The following is a 21,093-nucleotide window of genomic DNA, read 5'->3' as shown; positions in this document are numbered from 1 at the left end:
CAAAAAAGGGTTTTGGGGAGATCTGGCCACCCAAAAGGTCCTGGTGGTGTTTTGGAGCAACCATAAAAAGGTTTTGGGGAGATCTGGCCACCCAGTCTCACCTTGATGAAGGTGGAAGAGTTTGGGGCAGTCAAAAAAGGGTTTTGGGGAGATCTGGCCACCCAAAAGGTCCTGGTGGTGTTTTGGAGCAACCATAAAAAGGTTTTGGGGAGATCTGGCCACCTGGTCTCACCTTGATGAAGGTGGAAGGGTTTGGGGCACCCAAAAAAAGGTTTTGGGGAGATCTGGCCACCCAAGAGGCCCTGGTGGGGTTTTGGGGCAGTCAAAAAAAGGTTTTGGGGAGACCTGGCCACCCAGTCTCACCCTGCTGAGGGTGGAAGGGTTTGGGGCACCCAAAAAAAGTGTTTTGGGGGGAGATCTGGCCACCCAAAAGGTCCTGGTGGGGTTTTGGAGCACCCATAAAAAGGTTTTGGGGAGATCTGGCCACCCAAGAGGCCCTGGTGGGGTTTTGGGGCAGTCAAAAAAAGGTTTTGGGGAGATCTGGCCACCCAAGAGGTCCTGGTGGTGTTTTGGAGCACCCAAAAAAAGGGTTTTGTGAAGCTCTGGCCACCCAGTCTCACCTTGATGAAGGTGGAAGGGTTTGGGGCACACAAAAAAAGGTTTTGTGGAGCTCTGGCCACCCAGTCTCACCCTGCTGAAGGTGGAAGGGTTTGGGGCACCCAAAAAAAGGTTTTGGGGAGATCTGGGCAGCAAACAGGGCCCTGGTGGGGTTTTGGGGCAGTCAAAAAAAGGTTTTGGGGCTCTGGCCACCCAAAAGCTCCTGGTGAGGTTTTGGAGCACCCATAAAAAGGTTTTGGGGAGCTCTGGCCACCCAGTCTCACCCTGCTGAAGGTGGAAGGGTTTGGTGCACCCAAAAAAGGGTTTTGGGGGGAGATCTGGCCACCCAAAAGGTCCTGGTGAGGTTTTGGAGCACCCATAAAAAGGTTTTGTGGAGCTCTGGCCACCCAGTCTCACCTTGCTGAAGGTGGAAGAGTTTGGGGCACCCAAAAAACAGTTTTAGGGAGCTCTGGTCACTCAATCTCACCCTGCTGAAGGTAGGTGGATTTTTGGGGCACCCATAAAAAGGTTTTGGGGCTCTGGTCACCCAACAGTGCCCTGGTGAAAGTGGAAGGTTTTGGGGCACCCAAAAAAAGGATTTTTTGGGGAGCTCCACCCCAACATCCATCGTGGAGGTTTTGGGACCTCCAGGGGTACTTGGGGAGCACAGCTGGGTCTGGAACTTTGGGTGGATGGAGACCAACCTCACCATCCACCACATTTTGTGATCTCTGAGGGTTCCTAGGGATCGCAGCTGGGTCTGGAATTTTGGGTGGATGGAGACCAACCCCACCACAGAGATTTTGGGGTCTCCAGAGTGTACCTGGGGATCGAAGCTTGGTCTGGAATTTTGGGTGGATGGAGACCAACCTCACCATCCACCACGGAGATTTTGTGATCTTTGAGGGTTCCTAGGGATTGCAGCTTGGTCTGGAATTTTGGGTGGATGGAGCCCAACCCCACCATCCACTGTGAGATTTTGGGACCTCTGGAGGTACCTGGGGATCGAAGCTTGGTCTGGCTGGCCGAGCGGGACAGGGGCAGGCTCTGCCGGAACCGGTTCATCCTGTTGAAGGCCAGCGGCAGCTCCGCCTCCGACATGGTCTCCAGGGATTCGGCCGAGGCGAAGGAGAGCTTGGCTTGGTCGGCCAGGCCAGGCTGGGAGCCCTGGGAGTGCCGGGAGCTCCTGGTCTGCAACGGGACAGGGGACAGGGACAGGTCAGGGGGGGACAGGGAGGGGTGGTGAGGTTGTTCCCTGTTTCCCTCGGGATTCGGGGCCGGGATGGAGAGGTTGGTGTGGGTGGTGGGATCGTGGAATGTCCCGGGATGGGAGGGAGACACGGAGGACATCGAGTGTGGAACTCCTGGGAGAACCCCAAAAATTCCTCCCTGTGACTGAAGGTGGGGATGGGCCCCTTCTGGGGGGCTCCAGCCCAAATCCAGGGGCTCCAGCCCAATTCCGAGCATCCTCCACCCCAATTCCAGGAGCTCCATCCCAATTCCAGGGGCTCCATCCCAATTCCGAGCATCCTCCACCCCAATTCCAGGGGCTCCATCCCAATTCCAGGAGCTCCATCCCAATTCCAGGGGCTCCATCCCAATTCCGAGCATCCTCCACCCCAATTCCAGGAGCTCCATCCCAATTCCAGGAGCTCCATCCCAATTCCAGGAGCTCCACCCCAAATCCAGGATGCTCCACCCAAGTTCCAAGGATGCTCCACAAATATCCACAAATATCCACAAATATCTGACAAATATTCACAAATATCTGCAAATATAAAAAAAATCCACAAATATCCACAAATATCTGCAAATATCCAACAAATATCCAACAAATATCTCCAAATATCTGCAAATATCCAAAAATATCCACAAATATCTGACAAATATCCACAAATATTTGCAAATATCCAAAAATATCCAAAAATATCCACAAATATCCCCAAATATCTGACAAATATCCACAAATATCCACAAATATCCACAAATATCTGACAAATATCCACAAATATCTGAAAATATAAAAAAAATCCACAAATATCCGCAAATATCTGCAAATATCCACAAATATTCGCAAATATCCACAAATATCCACAAATATCTGCAAATATCTGACAAATATCCACAAATATCTGCAAATATCCACAAATATTCACAAATATCCACAAATATCCACAAATATCTGCAAATATCTGACAAATATCCACAAATATCTGCAAATATCTACAAATATCCAACATATATCCAACAAGTATCCCAAATATCTGCAAATATCTGCAAATACCCACAAATATTCGCAAATATCCACAAATATCCAAAAATATCTGCAAATATCCACAGATATCCAACAAATATCTCCAGATACCCCCAAATATCCACAAATATCTACAAATATCTGCAAATATCTGCAAATATCTGACAAATATCCACAAATTTTTCCAGATATCTGCAAATAACCACAAATGTCCCCAAATATCCAACAAATATCCCCAAATACCCACAAATAACCACAAATATCCCCTAATATCTCCAGATATCTCCAATATTCACAAATATCTGCAAATATCCAAAAATATCCGTCAAATACCTGCAAATATCCCCAAATATCTACAAATATACCCAAATATCCACAAATAACCACAAATATCCCCGAATATTCACAAATAACCCCAGACATCCACAAATATCTGCAGATATCCCCAAATATCTACAACAATCCACAAATATCCCCAGATATCCACCAATATTCCCAAATATCCAACTAATATCCACAAATGCCTCCAGACACCAGCAAATAATCACAAATATCTACAAATATCCACAAACATCTCCAGATACCCGCAAATAATCAGAAATATCCGCAAATATCCCCAAATTTGTGGCCACCCCCAGAATTGCTGATCAATAAAAACCCCAAAAATCCAAGCCTGGATTTTCCAGGCACTTGTTGAAGTTTGGCAAATCCAGCAGAGGGAACCAACACCTCCCTGGATGTGCAAAAGGGACAACAAAAACTATTTAAAGACGAGGGGAAAAAAGGGGAAAAAAATAAAGCAATCAATATGAAAGGATAACAGCCATCATCGCCATTTAAACGAGACATTAATTGGGAGATTTAATTAATCCTGAACTGTTTAATTGCTGGGGAATTGCTGGGTTGTTGTTGTTGGAGCACAAAGAGCCCTGGCAGAGCCTCCCGGGCATGGAGTAAAACATTTCCCGCTGCCATCCCTCGGCACGCAGCTCTGAGCCCGCGTGGGGGTGGTTTTGGGGTGAAGAAAGGGGATTTTGGGGCTCCCCACCCTCAAGGTTGTGGGTTTTGGGGACCTTGATATGGGTTTGGGGTGATGCCAGCTCGGGGTGGATCCATAGGGGAGGGCAGGGATGTGGGGCCCAGGGTTGTTCCCATTCTCTGGGATCTTATCCTGCCCTAAATCCATCCCTAAATCCAACCCTAAATCCATCCCTGCCCTGTCCCAACACCCCCTGTCCCTGTCCCTGTCCCTGTCCCTGTCCCTGTCCCATTCCTGTTCTCCGGGATCTCACCCTGCCTTAAATCCAACCCTAAATCCAACCCTAAATCCAACCCTAAATCCATCCCTGCCCTATCCCAACACCCCGTCCCTGTCCCTTTCCCATTCCCTGCCCTAAATCCAACCCAAAATCCATCCTGCCCTATCCCAACACCCCGTCCCTGTCCTGTTCCTGTTCTCTGGGATCTCACCCTGCCCTAAATCCATCCCTAAATCCATCCCTGCATCCATTACTTCTCCTCCTGTCCCCAAATCCCCCAAATCCCAGTGTCCTGCTGTCCCCAACACCCTGGGAGTGACTCTGCCTTGTCCCAACTGTCCCTGTCCCCTTCCCCTTCTCCGGGATCTCATCCTGCCCTAAATCCATCCCTAAATCCATCCCTGCATCCATCCTTTCTCCTCCTTACCCCAAATCCCCCAATCCCAGTGCCCCGGTGTCCCCAACACCCCGGGGGTGACTCTGCCCTGTCCCAACACCCCGTCCCTGTCCCATTCCCATTCCCTGCCCTAAATCCATCCCTAAATCCATCCCTAAATCCATCCCTTCCCTCCCCACCCCAAATCCTCCCGGTCCCTGGTGTCCCCGGTGTCCCCAACACCCCGGGGGTGACAGCGACACTTTTCCTGTCCCAGCCGAGCCCATCCCCCTGCCGCAGCTGCCCTCGGGCCACCGGCGCTTCCCCGCTGCGGATAATTTATGGAACCAGCCAAAGAGCAAAACAAAAAACCCCAAACAAAGGCAGGCGAGATGGGATTAATGGGATTTTAGCCCGGAAGGGACCGTTCTGCCCCGGTGCCCTGCGCCATGCGCTGTCCCCAGCCCCCAAAAATGTCACCGCTGTCCCCAACCCCCAAAAGTGTCACCGCTGTCCCCAACCCCCAAAAATGTCGCTGCTGTCCCCAACCCTCAAAAGTGTCACTGGCAGCGGGGCAGAGCCACCCCAGCACCCCTTCCCTGAACTCCGGGCACCCCTGTGGGCATGGGACCATTCCAGATGGGCACAGAGCCCCCAAGATGGGCACAGAACCCCTCCAGATGGGCAAAGAGCCCCCCAGATGGGCACAGAGCCCCCCCAGATGGGCACAGAGCCCCCCAAGATGGGCACAGAGCCCCAAAGATGGGCACAGAGCCCCCCAAGATGGGCACAGAGCCCCCAAGATGGGCACAGAACCCCTCCAGATGGGCAAAGAGCCCCAAAGATGGGCACAGAGCCCTCCAAGATCGGCACAGAGCCCAAAGATGGGCACGGAGCCCCAAAAATGGGTACAGAACCCCCCAGATGGGCACAGAGCCCCCCAAGATGGGCACAGAGCCCCAAAGATGGGTACAGAGCCCCAAAGATGGGCACAGAATCCCCCAGATGGGCACAGAGCCCCAAAGATGGGCACAGAATCCCCCAGATGGGCACAGAGCCCCAAAGATGGGCAAAGAGCCCCCAAAGATGGGCACAGAGCCCCCCAAGATGGGAACAGAGCCCCAAAAATGGGTACAGAACCCCAAAGATGGGCACAGAGCCCCAAAGATGGGCACAGAGCCCCCCAAGATGGGTACAGAGCCCCAAAGATGGGTACAGAACCCCTCCAGATGGGCACAGAGCCCCAAAGATGGGTACAGAGCCCCAAAGATGGGCAAAGAGCCCTCAAGATGGGCACAGAGCCCCAAAGATGGGCACTGAACCCCCCAAGATGGGCACGGAGCCCCCAAGATGGGTGCAGAACCCCCAAAATGGGCACAGAACCCCAAAGATGGGCAAAGAGCCCCCCAGGATGGGCACAGAGCCCCCAAGATGGGCACAAAACAGTCCCAGATGGGCACAGAATCCCCAAGATGGGCACAGAACCCCAAAAATGGGCACAGAGCCCCAAAGATGGGCACAGAGCCCCCCAAGATGGGCACGGAGCCCCAAAGATGGGCAAAGAGCCTCCCCAGATGGGCACAAAGCCCCCCAATTCTAGCAGGGTCCCCCTAGACCAGCCTTAAAACTGCCGAGACCAGCCCCAAACCCCCAAGACCAGCCCCAAACCCCAAGACCAGCCCCAAAATCACCAAGACCAGCCCCAAAATCACCAAGACCAGCCCCAAAAGACCCTGGGCAAACCCCCAGACCTGAGACAAGCCTCAAAACCACCGACACCAGCCCCAAAATCACCGAGACCTGCCCCAAAACTGCCGAGACCACCCCGAAAACCTCCAAAACCAGACCCAAAAGATCCTAGACAAGCTCCCAACCCGAGACAAGCCTCAAAACCCAAGACCAGCCCCAAAATCACCGAGACCTGCCCCAAAACTGCCAAGACCACCCCCAAAAGACCCTAGGCAAGTCCCCAAACCCGAGATCAGCCTCAAAACCGCCAAGACCAGCCCCAAAATCACCAAGACCTGCCCTAAAACCACCAAGACAAGCCCCAAACCCCCTGAGAGCCGCCCCAAAACCCCCAAAACCAGCCCCAAATCAGACCTGGGATGGACAAGTCCTCGCTGTCCCCGAGCTCGGCCTCCCGTCCCCTCCGGTCACCGGGAGGAACCTCCCGGGCCGGGCTGGGCAGCTCCAGGGTGGGGGTCACCCCCTCCAGGAGCCCCCAGACCCCCCAGAATCGCTCCCCATGGGCACCCAGGGTGCTCCGGAGCGCGGCCGGGCATGGCCCTGGCGGGGCCTGGCAGGTCCTGGGTGGTCCTGGAGGGTCCCAGCAGGTCCTGGTGGCTCCTAGCAGGTCCTAGAGGGTCCTGGCAGGACCTGGTGGGTCCTGGCAGGTCCTGGAAGGTCCTGTCAGGTCCTGGAGGGTCTTGGCAGGACCTGGTGTGTCCTGGCAGGTCCTGGAGGGTCTTGGCAGGACCTGGTGGGTCCTGGCAGGTCCCGTCAGGTCCTGGCGGGTCCTGGAGGGTCCTGGCAGGACCTGGTGGGTCCTGGCAGGTCCTGGCAGGTCCTGGTGTGTCCTGGCAGGTCCTGGTGTGTCCTGGCAGGACCTGGTGTGTCCTGGCAGGACCTGGTGTGTCCTGGCAGGACCTGGTGTGTCCTGGCAGGTCCTGGCAGGACCTGGTGGGTCCTGGAGGGTCCTGGCAGGACCCGGCAGGTCCTGGAGGGTCCTGGATGCTCCTGGCAGGACCTGGCAGGACCTGGCAGCACCTTGCCCTCTGCTGCCCGTCTGCAGCTCCTGGGCAGGATGGGGATAAAGGCGAGGGAGGGATGCGAGGTCTGAAATCCCTGGCAAACAGCTGGCACGGCTGGCACGGCCGGCCGCGGGCGCCGTTATTTACCGAGGCTCCGGCCCCTGGTTGGACACGGATCGGGATTAATCCCGGCTGATCCCCCTCTCACCGTTAATCCCGGTGTCCCGCCCGGATCCCATCTGGTGCTGAGCCCTGCGGTGGGATGGGATCTGTGGGGTGGGATTCGTGGGGTGGGATCCATGGGAAGGAATCCATGGGGTGGGATCCACGGGATGAGATGGGATGGGATGCATGGGATCCATAGGATTGGATCCATGGGATGGGATCCATTGGGTGGGATGGGATCCGTGGGGTGGGGTGGGATGCATGGGAAGGAATCCATGGGGTGGGATCCATGGGATGAGATGGGATGGGATGCATGGGATCCATCGGGTGGGATGGGATCTATGGGGTGGGATTGATGGGATGGGATCCGTGGGGTGGGATGGGATCCGTGGGGTGGGATGGGATCCGTGGGGTGGGATGGGATGGGATCCATGGGAAAGAATCCATGGGGTGGGGTGGGATCCATGGGGTGGGATGGGATCCATGGGAAGGAATCCAGGGCATGGGATGGGATCTATGAGGTGGGATGGGATCCATAGGGTGGAATCCATGGGGTGGGATCCATGGGGTGGGATCTGTGGGGTGGAATCCATGAGGTGAGATCCATGATGGGATCCATGGGTTGGGATCAATGCGATGGGATCCATGGGAAGGAATCCATGGGGCGGGATCCATGGGGTGGGATGAGATCCATGGGCTGGGATCAATGGGCTGAGATCCATGGAAGGAATCCAGGGGATGGGATGGGATGGGATCCATGGGGTGAGATGGGATCCATGGGGTGGGGTGGGATCCATGGGATAAAATCGATGGGATGGTATCCATGGGGTGGGATGGGATGGGATGCATGGGATCCATAGGATTGGATCCATGGGATGGGATCCATGGGGTGGGATGGGATCCATGGTGTAGGATCCATGTTAAACCAGCATTCCCGACTGGAATAGAACATTTCTGACCAAAATCCAGAATTCCCAACTGGAATGGAACATCACTGGACCAAAAACCAAAATTCCCAACTGGAATAGAACATCCCTGACCAGAATCCAGAATTCCCAGCAGGAATAGAACATTCCTGAGCAGAAACCAGCATTCCTGATGAGAAACTATAATTCCCAATTTGAATAGAGCATTCCTGAGCTGAATCCAGCATTCCCAACTGGAATAGAACATTCCCAATCAATAACCAGCACCCCTGACGAGAATTCCCAACTGGAATAGAACATTCCTGAGCAGAACCCATAATTCCCAACTGGAATAGAACATCCCTGACCAGAATCCAGAATTCCCAATGGGAATAGAACATTCCTGACCAACAACCAGAATTCCCGACTGGAATAGAACATTCCTGACCAGAATCCAGAATTCCCGACTGGAATGGAACATCCTTGACCAATACCCAGAATTCCCAATGGGAATACACCATCCCTGACCAGAATCCAGCATCCCTGACCAAAAACCAGCATTCCCAGCTGGAATACACCATCCCTGACCAATACCCAGAATTCCCAACTGGAATTGAACATCCCTGACCAATAACCAGAATTTCCACCTGGAATGGAATATCCCTGACCAGAATCCAGCATCCCTGACCAAAAATTAGCATTCCCAACTGGAATAGAACATTCCTGACCAGAATCCAGAATTTCCAACTGGAATAGAACATCCCTGAGGAGAACCCAGAATTCCCAATGGGAATACACCATCCCTGACCAGAATCCAGCATTCCTGACCATAAACCAGCATTCCCAACTGGAATAGAAATTCCTGAGCAGAATCCAGCTGGAATAGAACATCCCTGAGGAAAACCCGGAATTCCCAATGGGAATACACTATCCCTGACCAGAATCCAGAATTCCCAACTGGAATAGAACATCCCTGACCAATAACCAGAATTTCCACCTGGAATGGAATATCCCTGACCAGAATCCAGCATCCCTGACCAAAAATTAGCATTCCCAACTGGAATAGAAGATTCCTGACCAGAATCCAGAATTTCCAACTGGAATAGAACATCCCTGACCAGAATCCAGAATTCCCAAGTGGAATTCAGCCTCCCAAATCTGGGGCATTCTCCCCCAGGTTCCAGTGGAATCCCAGTGCCCGACATTCCCGGCTGGAACCCAACCCCTCTGCTCCGCCTTTTCCCTCAGCGATGGATTCCAGCGGGAAGGAATTCCAACAGCCAGGAGATGCCCAGCTGGGAAGAAAAGGAGGGAAAATTGAGGGAATTTGGGGTAGAAGAGGAAGAAACGAGAGGTTTGGGGTGCTCTGAGCAAAATCCAAAAGGTTTTGGGAGGGAAAACCAGAGGGAATTTGGGTAGAAATAGAAGAAACGAGAAGGCTGGGATGGTCTGAGCACCATCCAAAGGGTTTTGGGGAGAAAAAGAGAGAATCAGAGGAAATTTGGGCAGAAATGGAAGAAATGAGAAGCCCGGGTTGTTCTGAGCACCACTCAGAAGGGATTTGGGAAGAAAAGGAGGGAAAATCAGAGGAAATTTGGGGTAGAAACGGATGAAATGAGAAGCCCGGGGTGTTCCAAGCACCACCCAAAGGGTTTTTCCCGGAGTTTTCCCCATCCAAGGGGTCGGGGCCTCTCCAGCCCCCTCCCCTCTCCCCCCGCCCCAAATTAAAATCGTTCCCGGCCGGCAGCAATAACTCATCCCGCCTCTAACGCCGAGCACTTTGTCAGGATTATCCCGATTAAACCGGGATTAATCCCGATTAAACCGGGATTAATCCCGACCTCAACGTTAACAGGATTAGTTCAAATCGGATCAGGGATTTTAAAACCCCGGACTCAAGGAAGGGGCTGGCCCCTCCCGGTGTGAGCAGGAATCCCGATCCCAGAAATTCCGGGATGGGCATTCCCAAATCTCGATCTCGATCCCAGAAATTCTGGGATGGGCATTCCCAAACCTCGATCTCAGAAACTCTGTGATGGGGCATTCCCAAACCCCGATCCTGATCCGAGAAATTCCGGGATGGGCATTCCCAAAGCCCGATCCAAGAAATTCCGGGATGGGCATTTCCAAATCCCAATCCCAGAAACTCCTGGGAGGGACATTCCCCAAACCCTGATCTCAGAAATTCCAGGATGGGCATTCCCAAATCCCAATCTTGATCCCAGAAATTCTGGGATGGGGCATTCCCAAACTCTGATCCCAATCCCAGAAACTCTGGGACGGGACATTTCCTATCCTTTTCTATCCTCTTCCATCCTTTTTCCATCATTTTCCCATGATTTTCCCATCCTTTTCCAAACTTTTCCCATCCTTTTCCATCCTTTTCCATCATTTCCCCCTCTTTTTTCCATCATTTTCCCATGATTTTCCCATTCTTTTCCATCCTTTTCCTTTTTCCATCCTCTCCCATCCTTCCCCTTTTCCCATCATTTTCCCATGATTTTCCCATCCTTTTCCAAACTTTTCCCATCCTTTCCTTTTTCCATCCTTTCCCATCCTTTTCCCCATCATTTTTCCATATTTTTCCTTTTTCCATCCTTTCCCATATTTTTCCCATTCTTTTCCAATCCTTTCCCATCCTTTTCCCATAGCTTCCCATTCTTTTCCCATCATTTCCCATTCTTTTCCCATACTTTTCCATCATTTTTCCATATTTTTTCTTCCTTTTCCCATCCTTTTCCTTTTCCCATCCTTTTCCACCCAAAAATCCCCTCTCACCACCTCCAGCTTCAGCTGAGCCGAGACCAAACAACTTCAGCTCGGGAATTCTCATCCCAAAAAATAAAATTTTAAAAATCCCACCCTTTTCCCACCCCCTTTCCAGAGCCACATCCACATGCACTTCCAAGAGAAAGCCGGAAAAATCCAAAATACTGACCTTAAAGCTCCAGTAGTTGGGTTGCTAACGACAACAAAAAAAGAGAAAAAACGGAAAAATAAAATAAAATAAAACAGAAGAAAACACAGACACAAAAAAAACCAAAAAATAAAAATACCATTAAGATTCTTGGTTTGATTTTTGGCGGTTTTTTTCCCCTTTTCCCTTTGGTTTTTTCTCACTTTTAGAAGCTCCAAGCTCGGATTTAAACCCCGCCCCTCCCAAAGTGCCGCTGGAATTTTGGGGAGTGAGGGAAGGGGCGAGGATGGAAAGAAATTGGGGTGAAAAAGGACGGAAAAGGGGGCGGCACTGGGAGTCACAATAATGTTAATTTTTTCCCAGGGGATTTTCCAAGAATTCCCGCCCCGCTGCCACCGCCATCACGGCCACCGGCTCCCAAAATTCCCAATCCCGGGGTGACACCGGAACCTTCTCCCGAGGCCGAGGCTGTGGAAAGTTCTGGAAGAGCTCGGCTGGGAAGGGGGATGGGAATTCTTTGAGTTCCAGTGGGATCCCAAAATTCCAGCCCCAGCCAAGCCCCAGCAGGAGGGAAAGCGGATCCGGGGATGAGGAGTGGGATTGAGGGACAAAGAGTGGGATTTAGGGATGAGGAGTGGGATTTAGGGATGAGGAGTGGGATTGAGGGACAAAGAGTGGGATTTAGGGATGAGGAGTGGGATTTAGGGACAAAGAGTGGGATTGAGGGATGAGGAGTGGGATTGAGGGACAAAGAGTGGGATTTAGGGATGAGGAGTGGGATTTAGGGACAAAGAGTGGGATTTAGGGATGAGGAGTGGGATTTAGGGACAAAGAGTGGGATTGAGGGATGAGGAGTGGGATTGAGGGACAAAGAGTGGGATTTAGGGATGAGGAGTGGGATTTAGGGACAAAGAGTGGGATTTAGGGATGAGGAGTGGGATTTAGGGACAAAGAGTGGGATTTAGGGATGAGGAGTGGGATTTAGGGACAAAGAGTGGGATTGAGGGATGAGGAGTGGGATTGAGGGACAAAGAGTGGGATTTAGGGATGAGGAGTGGGATTTAGGGACAAAGAGTGGGATTTAGGGATGAGGAGTAGGATTTAGGGACAAGGAACAAGGAATGGGATACAAGGGTGGATCCAGGGATGAGGAATGGGATTTAGGGATGAGGAGTGGGATTGAGGGACGAAGAGTGGGATTTAGGGATGAGGAGCGGGATTTAGGGACAAGGAGCAGGATTTAGGGATGAAAAGTGGGATTTAGGGACAAGGAGCAGAATTTAGGGATGAAAAGTGGGATTTAGGGACAAGGAGCAGGATTTAGGGATGAAAAGTGGGATTTAGGGACAAGGAGCAGGATTTAGGGATGAGGAGTGGGATTTAGGGACAAGGAACAAGGAATGGGATCCAGGGCTGGGATCCAGGGACAAGGAGTAGATCCAAGGGTGGAATCAGGGATGAGAAGTGGGATTTGGGGACAAAGAATGGGATTTAGGGACAAGGAGTGGGATTTAGGGATGAGGAGTGGGATTTAGGGATGAGGAGTCGATCCAAGGGTGGAACCTTAAAATATTTTTAATACTTCAAAATATTTAAAATATTTCTTAAAACCATTAAATATTTTAAAATATTTCTTAAATCTTTAAATATTTTTAATACTTTAAAATACTTTAAATATTTTTAAACCTTTTAACAGTTTTAATGCCTTAAAATATTTAAATATTTTTAAAATCCTTTAAATATTTTTAATATTTTCAAATATTTAAAATATGTTTTTAACTTTTAAATATTTGTAACACTTTCAAATACTTCAAATATTTTTTAAAACCTTTACATATTTTTAATATTTTAAAATATTTAAAATAATTTTTTAAAAACCTTTAAATATTTTTTAACGCTTTAAATATTTGCCCATTTGTGGCCAGCGCCAGGCGGGTCTTGGCCACCAGCCCCTGGCACTTGGTGAGCTCCATCTGTCCCTGCTGCCACCTCCAATGTCCCCAAATTCGGGGTGGGTTGGGCACGGCCAGGTCCCTCAGGGTTTAATTTTTATATTTTTGCCAATTTTGTGCCGATTTAGGGTGTGGGGTTTGCATATTATGGGATGGCGAGCTCTGTGCACAGAGCAGAGACAAAACAATTCCTGCTCCAGCTGGGGCCAAGGAGAAATGATCCAAATCTCTGCCCAGGAGCACCAACAGCGCGGGCTGGAGAGAGGAAAACCAGCAGGGTGGGACTGCACGGGTAAAGCCGGGACTGGGCAATTAACTCCAATATGCAAATGAAGGAGAAATTAGCAAATGGACAGACCCTGTGACCTCGTCCATTTTTGTGACCATTTTGTGGCTATTTGGGTCCATTTTGTGATCATTTGGGTCCATTTTTGGACCATTTTGGGTTCATTTTGGGTCCAGTTTGGGTCCAGTTTGGGTCCAGTTTGTGACCATTTGGGTTCCTTTTGGGTCTATTTTGTGACCATTTTGGTTCCATTTTGTGACCATTTTGTGACCACTTTGGGTCCATTTTGTGATCATTTGGGTCCATTTTGTGATCATTTGGGCACATTTTGTGACCATTTTGGGTCCATTTTGGGTCTAGTTTGGGTCCAGTTTGGCTCCATTTTGTGATCCTTTGGGTCCATTTTTTGACCATTTTGTGACCCTTTGAGTCCAGTTTGGCTCCATTTTGTGACCATCTTGGGTTCATTTTGTGACCATTTGGTTCCATTTTGTGACCATTTTGGGTCTATCTTCGGTTCATTTTGTGACCATTTGGGTCCATTTTGCTTCTATTTTGTGACCATTTTTGTGATCATTTGGGTCCATTTTTTGACCATTTTGTGACCATTTGGGGTCCATTTTGTGACCATTTTGGTCCATTTTGGTCCATTTTGTGACCATTTTGGGTCCATTTTGAACCATTTTTGTTCATTTCGGGTGCAGCCCTGGCTGGGCTCTGGCGCTGCCCAAGGTGGATCCACTGAGGAGATCTTTTAATGAATCCCTGCTTGGTTCTGGAACTGCCTGGACAATCTCTCCATGGAGATAATTTTAATTAAAAAAAAAAAAAAAAAAAAAAAGCAGGGATTTGTGAAAAGGATCTCCTCAATGAGAGATTGGCCAGGCAGAGTTAGAGAATAAATTTATTTAAAGAATCTCCTCCATGGAGAAAGTGGCCAGGAAGATTCAGAGAATAAATTTATTGAAAGATCTCCTCCATGAGAGATTGTCCAGGCAGTTCCAGAACCAAGCAGGGATTCATTAAAAGATCTCCTCAGTGGATCCACCTTGGGCAGCGCCAGAGCCCAGCCAGGGCTGCACCCGAAATGAACCAAAATGGTTCAAAATGGACCCAAAATGGACCCAAAATGGTCAAAAAATGGACCCAAAATGGTCAAAAAATGAACCAAAGATGGACCCAAAATGGTCACAAAGTGGAACCAAAATGGACCCAAATGGTCACAGATGAACCAAAAATGGTCACAAAATGAACCCAATCTGGACCCAAATGGTCACAAAATGGACCCAAATAGCCACAAAATGGTCACAAAAATGGACGAGGTCACGGGGTCTGTCCATTTGCTAATTTCTCCTTCATTTGCATATTGGAGTTAATTGCCCAGTCCCGGCTTTACCCGTGCAGTCCCACCCTGCTGGTTTTCCTCTCTCCAGCCCGCGCTGTTGGTGCTCCTGGGCAGAGATTTGGATCATTTCTCCTTGGCCCCAGCTGGAGCAGGAATTGTTTTGTCTCTGCTCTGTGAACAGAGCTCGCCATCCCCTGCTACGAAGCTCAGCCCCACACCCTAAATCATCACAAAATGAGAAAAAACCACAAAAACTAAAACCCAAGCATCACCTGCCAGCCCTTTCCAGGCTGGATTTGCCCGAAGAGGAGAGGGCCGAGCTGGAATTAACATTTCCAGCTGGAATTAACATTTCGCTGCCTCTTCAAAAGCATCAAAGGGAGATAAAGGGCCGGGAGAGGATTGGAAGCGACAGCCTCGTTCCGAGCCATAAAGCAGGCGGCTCCTCGCAGCAGCAACTCTGCAAAAGGTGCGGAGAATTACAGAGGCCGGGATTTGTAATTACAATGAGAGTCATGTCCGTGCTGCTGCCAAAAGAGGGAAGAACCAGGAGCTCAGGGTCCCCGAAGAGCGGGGAGGAGGGGGAGATGCTGCCCTGAGCCCTCCGAGGGATGGGCACGCACACACGGGCAAAAAAAGCGGGGTTGGAGTGGTGGAATTGGGAATATTTGGGGAGTAAAGGAAAGAAATGAAATGGTTGTGGTTGTTTGTCCCAGGAGGAAATGGGAGGTAAATGAAATCCAAGTGAGTCGGGGTCACCAAAAATAAGAGAAATGTTAAATTCAAGTCAGTCGGGGTCACCAAAAGTAAAAGAAATGAAATCAAGTGAATCAGGGTCCTCAAAGGTAAATAAAATTAAATCCAAGTGAGTCAGGGTCCTCAATGATAAGAGAAATGAAATCCAAGTGAGTTTGGGTCCTCAAGTGTAAATAAAATAAAATCCAAGTGAGTCGGGGTCCCCAAAAGTAAAAGAAATGAAATCCAAGAGAGTTGGGGTCCTCAAAGTTAAATAAAATGAAATCCAAGTGAGATGTGTTTCTCAAAAGTAGGAGAAATTAAATCCAAGAGAGTCAGGGTCCTCAAAGGGAAATAAAATTAAATCCAAGAGAGTCAGGGTCCTCAAAGATAAGAAAAATGAAATCCAAGTGAGTCGGGGTCCTCAAAGGAAAATAAAATGAAGTCCAAGTGATTTGGTGTCCTCAAAGATAAATAAAATGAAATCCATGTGAGCTCAGGGTCCCCGAAGAGCGGGGAGGAGGGGGGAGATGCTGCCCTGAGCCCTCCAAGGGATGGGCACGCACACACGGGCAAAAAAACCCGGGGCTGGAGTGGTGGAATTGGGAATATTTGGGGAGTTAAGGAAAGAAATGAAATGGTTGTGGTTGTTTGTCCCAGGAGGAAATGGGTGGTAAATGAAATCCAAGTGAATCGGGGTCACCAAAAATAAGAGAAATGAAATCCAGGTGAGATCAGGGTCTTCAAAGGTAAAAGAAATGAAATCCAAGTGAGTCGGGATCCCCCAAGGCAAAAGAAATTAAATCCAAGTGAGTCAGGGTCCCCAAAGGTAAGAGAAATTAAATCCGAGTGAGATCAGGGTCTTCAAATGTAAGAGAAATGAAATCCAAGAGAGATCAGGGTCCTCAAAGATAAGAAAAATGAAATCCAAGTGAGTCGGGGTCCTCAAAGGTAAAAGGAATGAAATCCAAGTGAGTCAGGGTCCTCAAAGATAAGAAAAATGAAATCCAAGTGAGTTGCGGCCCTCAAAGGAAAATAAAATGGAATCCAAGTGATTTGGGGTCCTCAAAGGTAAATAAAATGAAATCCAGGTGAGCTCAGGGTCCCCGAAGAGCGGGGAGGAGGGGGGAGATGCTGCCCTGAGCCCTCCGAGGGATGGGCACGCACACACGGGCAAAAAAAGCAGGGCTGGAGTGAAGTAATTGGGAATATTTTGGGAGTTAAGTTTGGGAAGAAAAAAAAATGTTTTGGGAGTTAAGTTTGAAAAAAAAAAAAAAGAAAAAGAAATAAAAAAGAAAATAATGAAATGGTTGTGGCTGTCCCAGGAGCCGACGGGAGGTAAATGAAATGAAATCCAAGTGAGTCAGCGCCGTGACCGAGGGGACTTCCCCTGAATGGCAATTAAATCCCAAATTTGTGGCTGATTAACGAGGCACCAGCGTGTCCCCCTCGGAAGGGCCGCAGCAGCAGCCGCCGCCCCGGCCCGCTGCGCTCCGAGGGAGGAAGGACAGAGGCAACTTCATTAATTAACTCATTTCTAGGAGTTCCAGCTCCCGATCGAGTCCCCCACCCTCGGGCAGCGCGTCTTGACAAGCAAAAATCTCCTTGAAAAATAACGGCGAAGTGAATTTAATCTGGTTCTGCTTATTAAAGTTTTTTTGGTGGTTTTTTTTTTTTTTTTGCTTTGTTTGGGTTTTGTGATTTTTTTTTTTTTCCTTAAATGCTTTTCAGCGCCAGTGAAATGAATTAAAGTGGAAATAACCTGACAAGACAGGGAGAAAAATGCAAAGAGCGACCAGACAGAGCGGGGGCTGCAGATTTTGTCACCTGAGGTCTCGAGGTTGCTGCAGGCACCTCTCAAAGGCCACCAGGGGAGGGGACATTGGGGACAGGATGGGATGCAGGAGGGTTTGGGCTCATTCTTGTCACACCCGGGCTCCTCGGGAGGCTCCCAAAAAAACCTCCGTGAGGTTTTGCCGCTCCTCTTTCAGGTGCCCCTCCACCCACAGAGCGCTCCGGTGGCCATCGAGGTGACATCGGAGATGCCACCACCGCCTGTCGCCGCGACGGAACGTCAGGATTTCCCCCACAAACCCCCCAGCACAGCCACGCAGCTCCAAATTTCCCCTCCAGCTCCCCCCTCACCTCCTCCTCCCCAAACCCATCCCAGCCCTGACCTCCCCTCCGCCCTTGGGGACAGCGCGGGTGACACCAGAGCCCCGACCCCGCTGGCCTTGGGTGGCTTTTCCCCCTGGCTCCAGCTTCCTCCTCCTCCTCCTCCTCCTCTCCCGCTGCGAGGAAGCGAATCCGCAGCGCCTGCCCGGAGCAATGCATCAGGACGTGCTCTGCCGAGGAGCAGCCATGCTGGGGCTCCCAAAATTTCCAAAAATTCCCCTCGGGCAGCAGCCGCGGCCAAGGTCAGCCCCTCTCTCCCCCCACGCCGCAGGTGCCCTGGGGGTCCGCGTTTCGCTCCGGGCACCCCGAGGGGTTCGGATCTATCGCTGCCCGATGAGGGAGCGCCCCAAAAAAAACCCCGCAGCGGGGATCAAAGTGTTCCCACCTTGAGGGGCCACCGCGGAGGTTTGGGGGTTATTTGGGGCAGGGCAGGGCAGGGGGAAGCTGGCAGGAGTCGGGCAGATCAGATGGCACGGTGGCCATGGCGACGGCACGGCGGAGGTGGACCGAGCACAATGGGCACGGGCAAGGTGAAGGGAGGCAGCGCTCCGCTCCCCGGCAGCTCCGGGGTGAACCCCCCGAGCCATCCCGCACCCCCCGAGTCATCCCGCACCCCCCTATTCATCCTGACCCCCCCTGATCTATCCTGACACCCCTGATCCATTCCTGCACCCCCGATCCATCCTGACACCCCCGATCCACCCTGACCCCCCCCAATCCATCCCTGCACCCCCAATCCATCCCTGCACCCCCAATCCATCCTGACCCCCGATCCATCCCTGCACCCCCTGATCCATCCCTCACCCCCTGATCCATCCTGACCCCCGATCCATCTTGCACCCCCCGATCCATCCCTCACCCCATGATCCATCCCTCACCCCACGATCCATTCTGACCCCCCAATCCATCCTTGCACCCCCTGATCCATCCCTCAGCCCGTGATCCATCCTGACCCCCGAGCCATCCCGCACCCCCTGATCCATCCTGACCCCTGATCCATCCCGCACCCCGCTATCCATCCCACACCCCCTGATCCATCCCTGCACCCCTCGATCCATCCTGACACCCCTAATCCATCATGACACCCATGATCCATCCCGCACCCCCCTGATCCATCCTGACACCCCCGAGCCATCCTGACACCCCCGAGCCATCCTGACACCCCTGATCCATCCTGACCCCCCCGATCCATCCTGACACCCCTGATCCATCCCGCACCCTCCGATCCATCCTGACCCCCCCAATCCATCCCTGCACCCCCAATCCATCCCTGCACCCCTTGATCCATCCTGACACCCATGATCCATCCCGCACCACGCGATCCATCCTGACCCCCCGATCCATCCTGACCCCCGATCCATCCCTTCACCCCTTGACCCATCCTGACCCCCCCAATCCATCCCTGCACCCCTCGATCCATCCCGCACACACTGATCCATCCCGCGCCCCCCGATCCATCCTGACCCCCTGATCCATCCTGATCCCCGTGATCCATCCTGACCCCCGATCCATCCCTGCACCCCCCGATCCTTCCTGCACCCCCCGATCCATCCTGCACCCCCTGATCCTTCCTGCACCCCCCGATCCATCCTGCACCCCCTGATCCATCCTGCACCCCCTGATTCATCCTGACCCCCCGATCCATTCCTGCACCCCTTGATCCATCCTGACACCCCTGATCCATCCCACACCCCTTGATCCATCCTGACCCCCGATCCATCTTGCACCCCCTGATCCATCCCTGCACCCCTCGATCCATCTCGCACCCCTCAATCCATCCTGACCCCCAATCCATCCCTGCACCCCCCAATCCATCCCTGGCCCCCCGATCCATCCCTGTACCCCTTGACCCATCCTGATCCCCGATCCATCCCGCACCCCTTGATCCATCCCGCACCCACTGATCCATCCCTGCACCCCCAAAAAGCAGCGAGGATGGAGAAATCTGTGAGAAACGCAGGGTCCACCGCAGGGTCCCCGGGGGGACTGGGCTGAGCACCCCCGTTGGAGGAAGAGCTGGGGGTGAGGAAGACTCCGAAATGGAGCCCGGCCTGCCCTTCCTCGGTCCCCTCGGAGCGGCTGCAGGGACTGGGGGGTCCTCTCCCCAAAAAGCCACAGCAGGGAGCGGGTGGCCACCAGCCCCGAGGTCACCGGGAGGAGGAAATTTGGGTTGGGAGAGAGGGAAAGTTCAGGGCAGGGAGGGAGAGAGGGATGGAATCCATGGAGGGATGGATGGATGGATGGATGGATGGATGGATGGATGGATGGATGGAATCCATGAATGGATGGATGGAATCCATGAATGGATGGATGGATGGATGGATGGATGGATGGATGGATGGATCCATGAATGGATGGAATCCATGAATGGATGGATGGATGGACGGAGGGAGGGATGGATGGAGTCCATGGATGGACGATGGATGGATGGATGGATGGATGGATGGATGGATGGATGGACGGATGGATGGATGGATGGATGGAATCCATGATGGAGGGAATTCATGGATGCATGATGGATGGAGTGATGGAATCCATGGATGGATGGATGGACGGACACACAGAGGAATGGATGGAATTAATGGATGGATGGGTGGATGGATGGATGGAATCCATGGATAGATGGATGCATGGATGATGGATGGATCCATGGATGGATGGATGGACAGACGGACAGAGGGAGGGATGGATGGAATTCATGGATGGATGGATGGGTGATGGATGGATGGATGGATGGATGGAATTCATAGATGGATGGATGGAAGGACAGACAGACGGACTGATGGATGGACAGACGGATGGATGGATGATGGATGGAAGGACAGACAGACGGACTGATGGATGGATGATGGATGGATGGACAGACGGATGGATGGATGGATGGAAGGACAGACAGACAGACAGATGGATGCAGGGAGGCATGGACACACTCACCCTGCCCGTATGTGCCAGAATGCTCACAGCCCTTCCAGGGGCAGCGCCGCGAGCCCGGCCGTGCCAAGGGGAGCATCCCACCTCCAATTCCTGGTGGGCACCACCTGGGCATCTCCCTGCCCGACTCCCACGAACTCATTCCACCCCCTCGGGGCTGTCCCTAGCCTGTTTTTTACCCACTCCCTGAGGACTTCAAGACCCTCTTCCACAAAAATCCCCAAACAAGGAGAAGTGGGGGGTGCCCCGCGGAGTTCCGCCTGACTCCAGAGCCCCCATTCCCAGCCAGCTGTGGGAATGGGGAACGGAGAATTCCCAGAACGAGCCGGGAATCGCTGGCGAGGCTGGGGGAGGGAAATGAGGGAATCGATAGGGCCGGCTGCAGTCCCAGGGACGCGCACACAGCGCTCGTGTTACTCCCGGCAGCCGCGCTCCACCATTTC

The 21,093-nt window shown here is 51.8% G+C and overlaps 1 protein-coding gene across 1 annotated transcript in view; it reads right to left on the bottom strand.

Moving 5' to 3' along the window:
- The window catches only part of SRCIN1 (SRC kinase signaling inhibitor 1), a 91,253-nt gene that overhangs the window by 37,517 nt on the left and 32,643 nt on the right, over positions 1 to 21,093 (bottom strand). The window contains exons 3-4 of the mRNA XM_077788324.1: positions 11,248 to 11,271; positions 1,596 to 1,788 (exon numbers count right to left, since the gene is read on the bottom strand). Coding sequence (XP_077644450.1) covers positions 1,596 to 1,788; positions 11,248 to 11,271 — 217 coding nt within the window. The remainder of the gene's footprint in view (positions 1 to 1,595; positions 1,789 to 11,247; positions 11,272 to 21,093) is intronic.

The sequence above is a fragment of the Lonchura striata genome, chromosome 25 (assembly GCF_046129695.1).
Source record: "Lonchura striata isolate bLonStr1 chromosome 25, bLonStr1.mat, whole genome shotgun sequence".
In the NCBI taxonomy this organism is placed as follows: domain Eukaryota; kingdom Metazoa; phylum Chordata; class Aves; order Passeriformes; family Estrildidae; genus Lonchura; species Lonchura striata.
The sequence above is the reverse complement of the archived record's forward strand: the minus strand, read 5'-3'. Positions and strand labels throughout refer to the sequence as shown.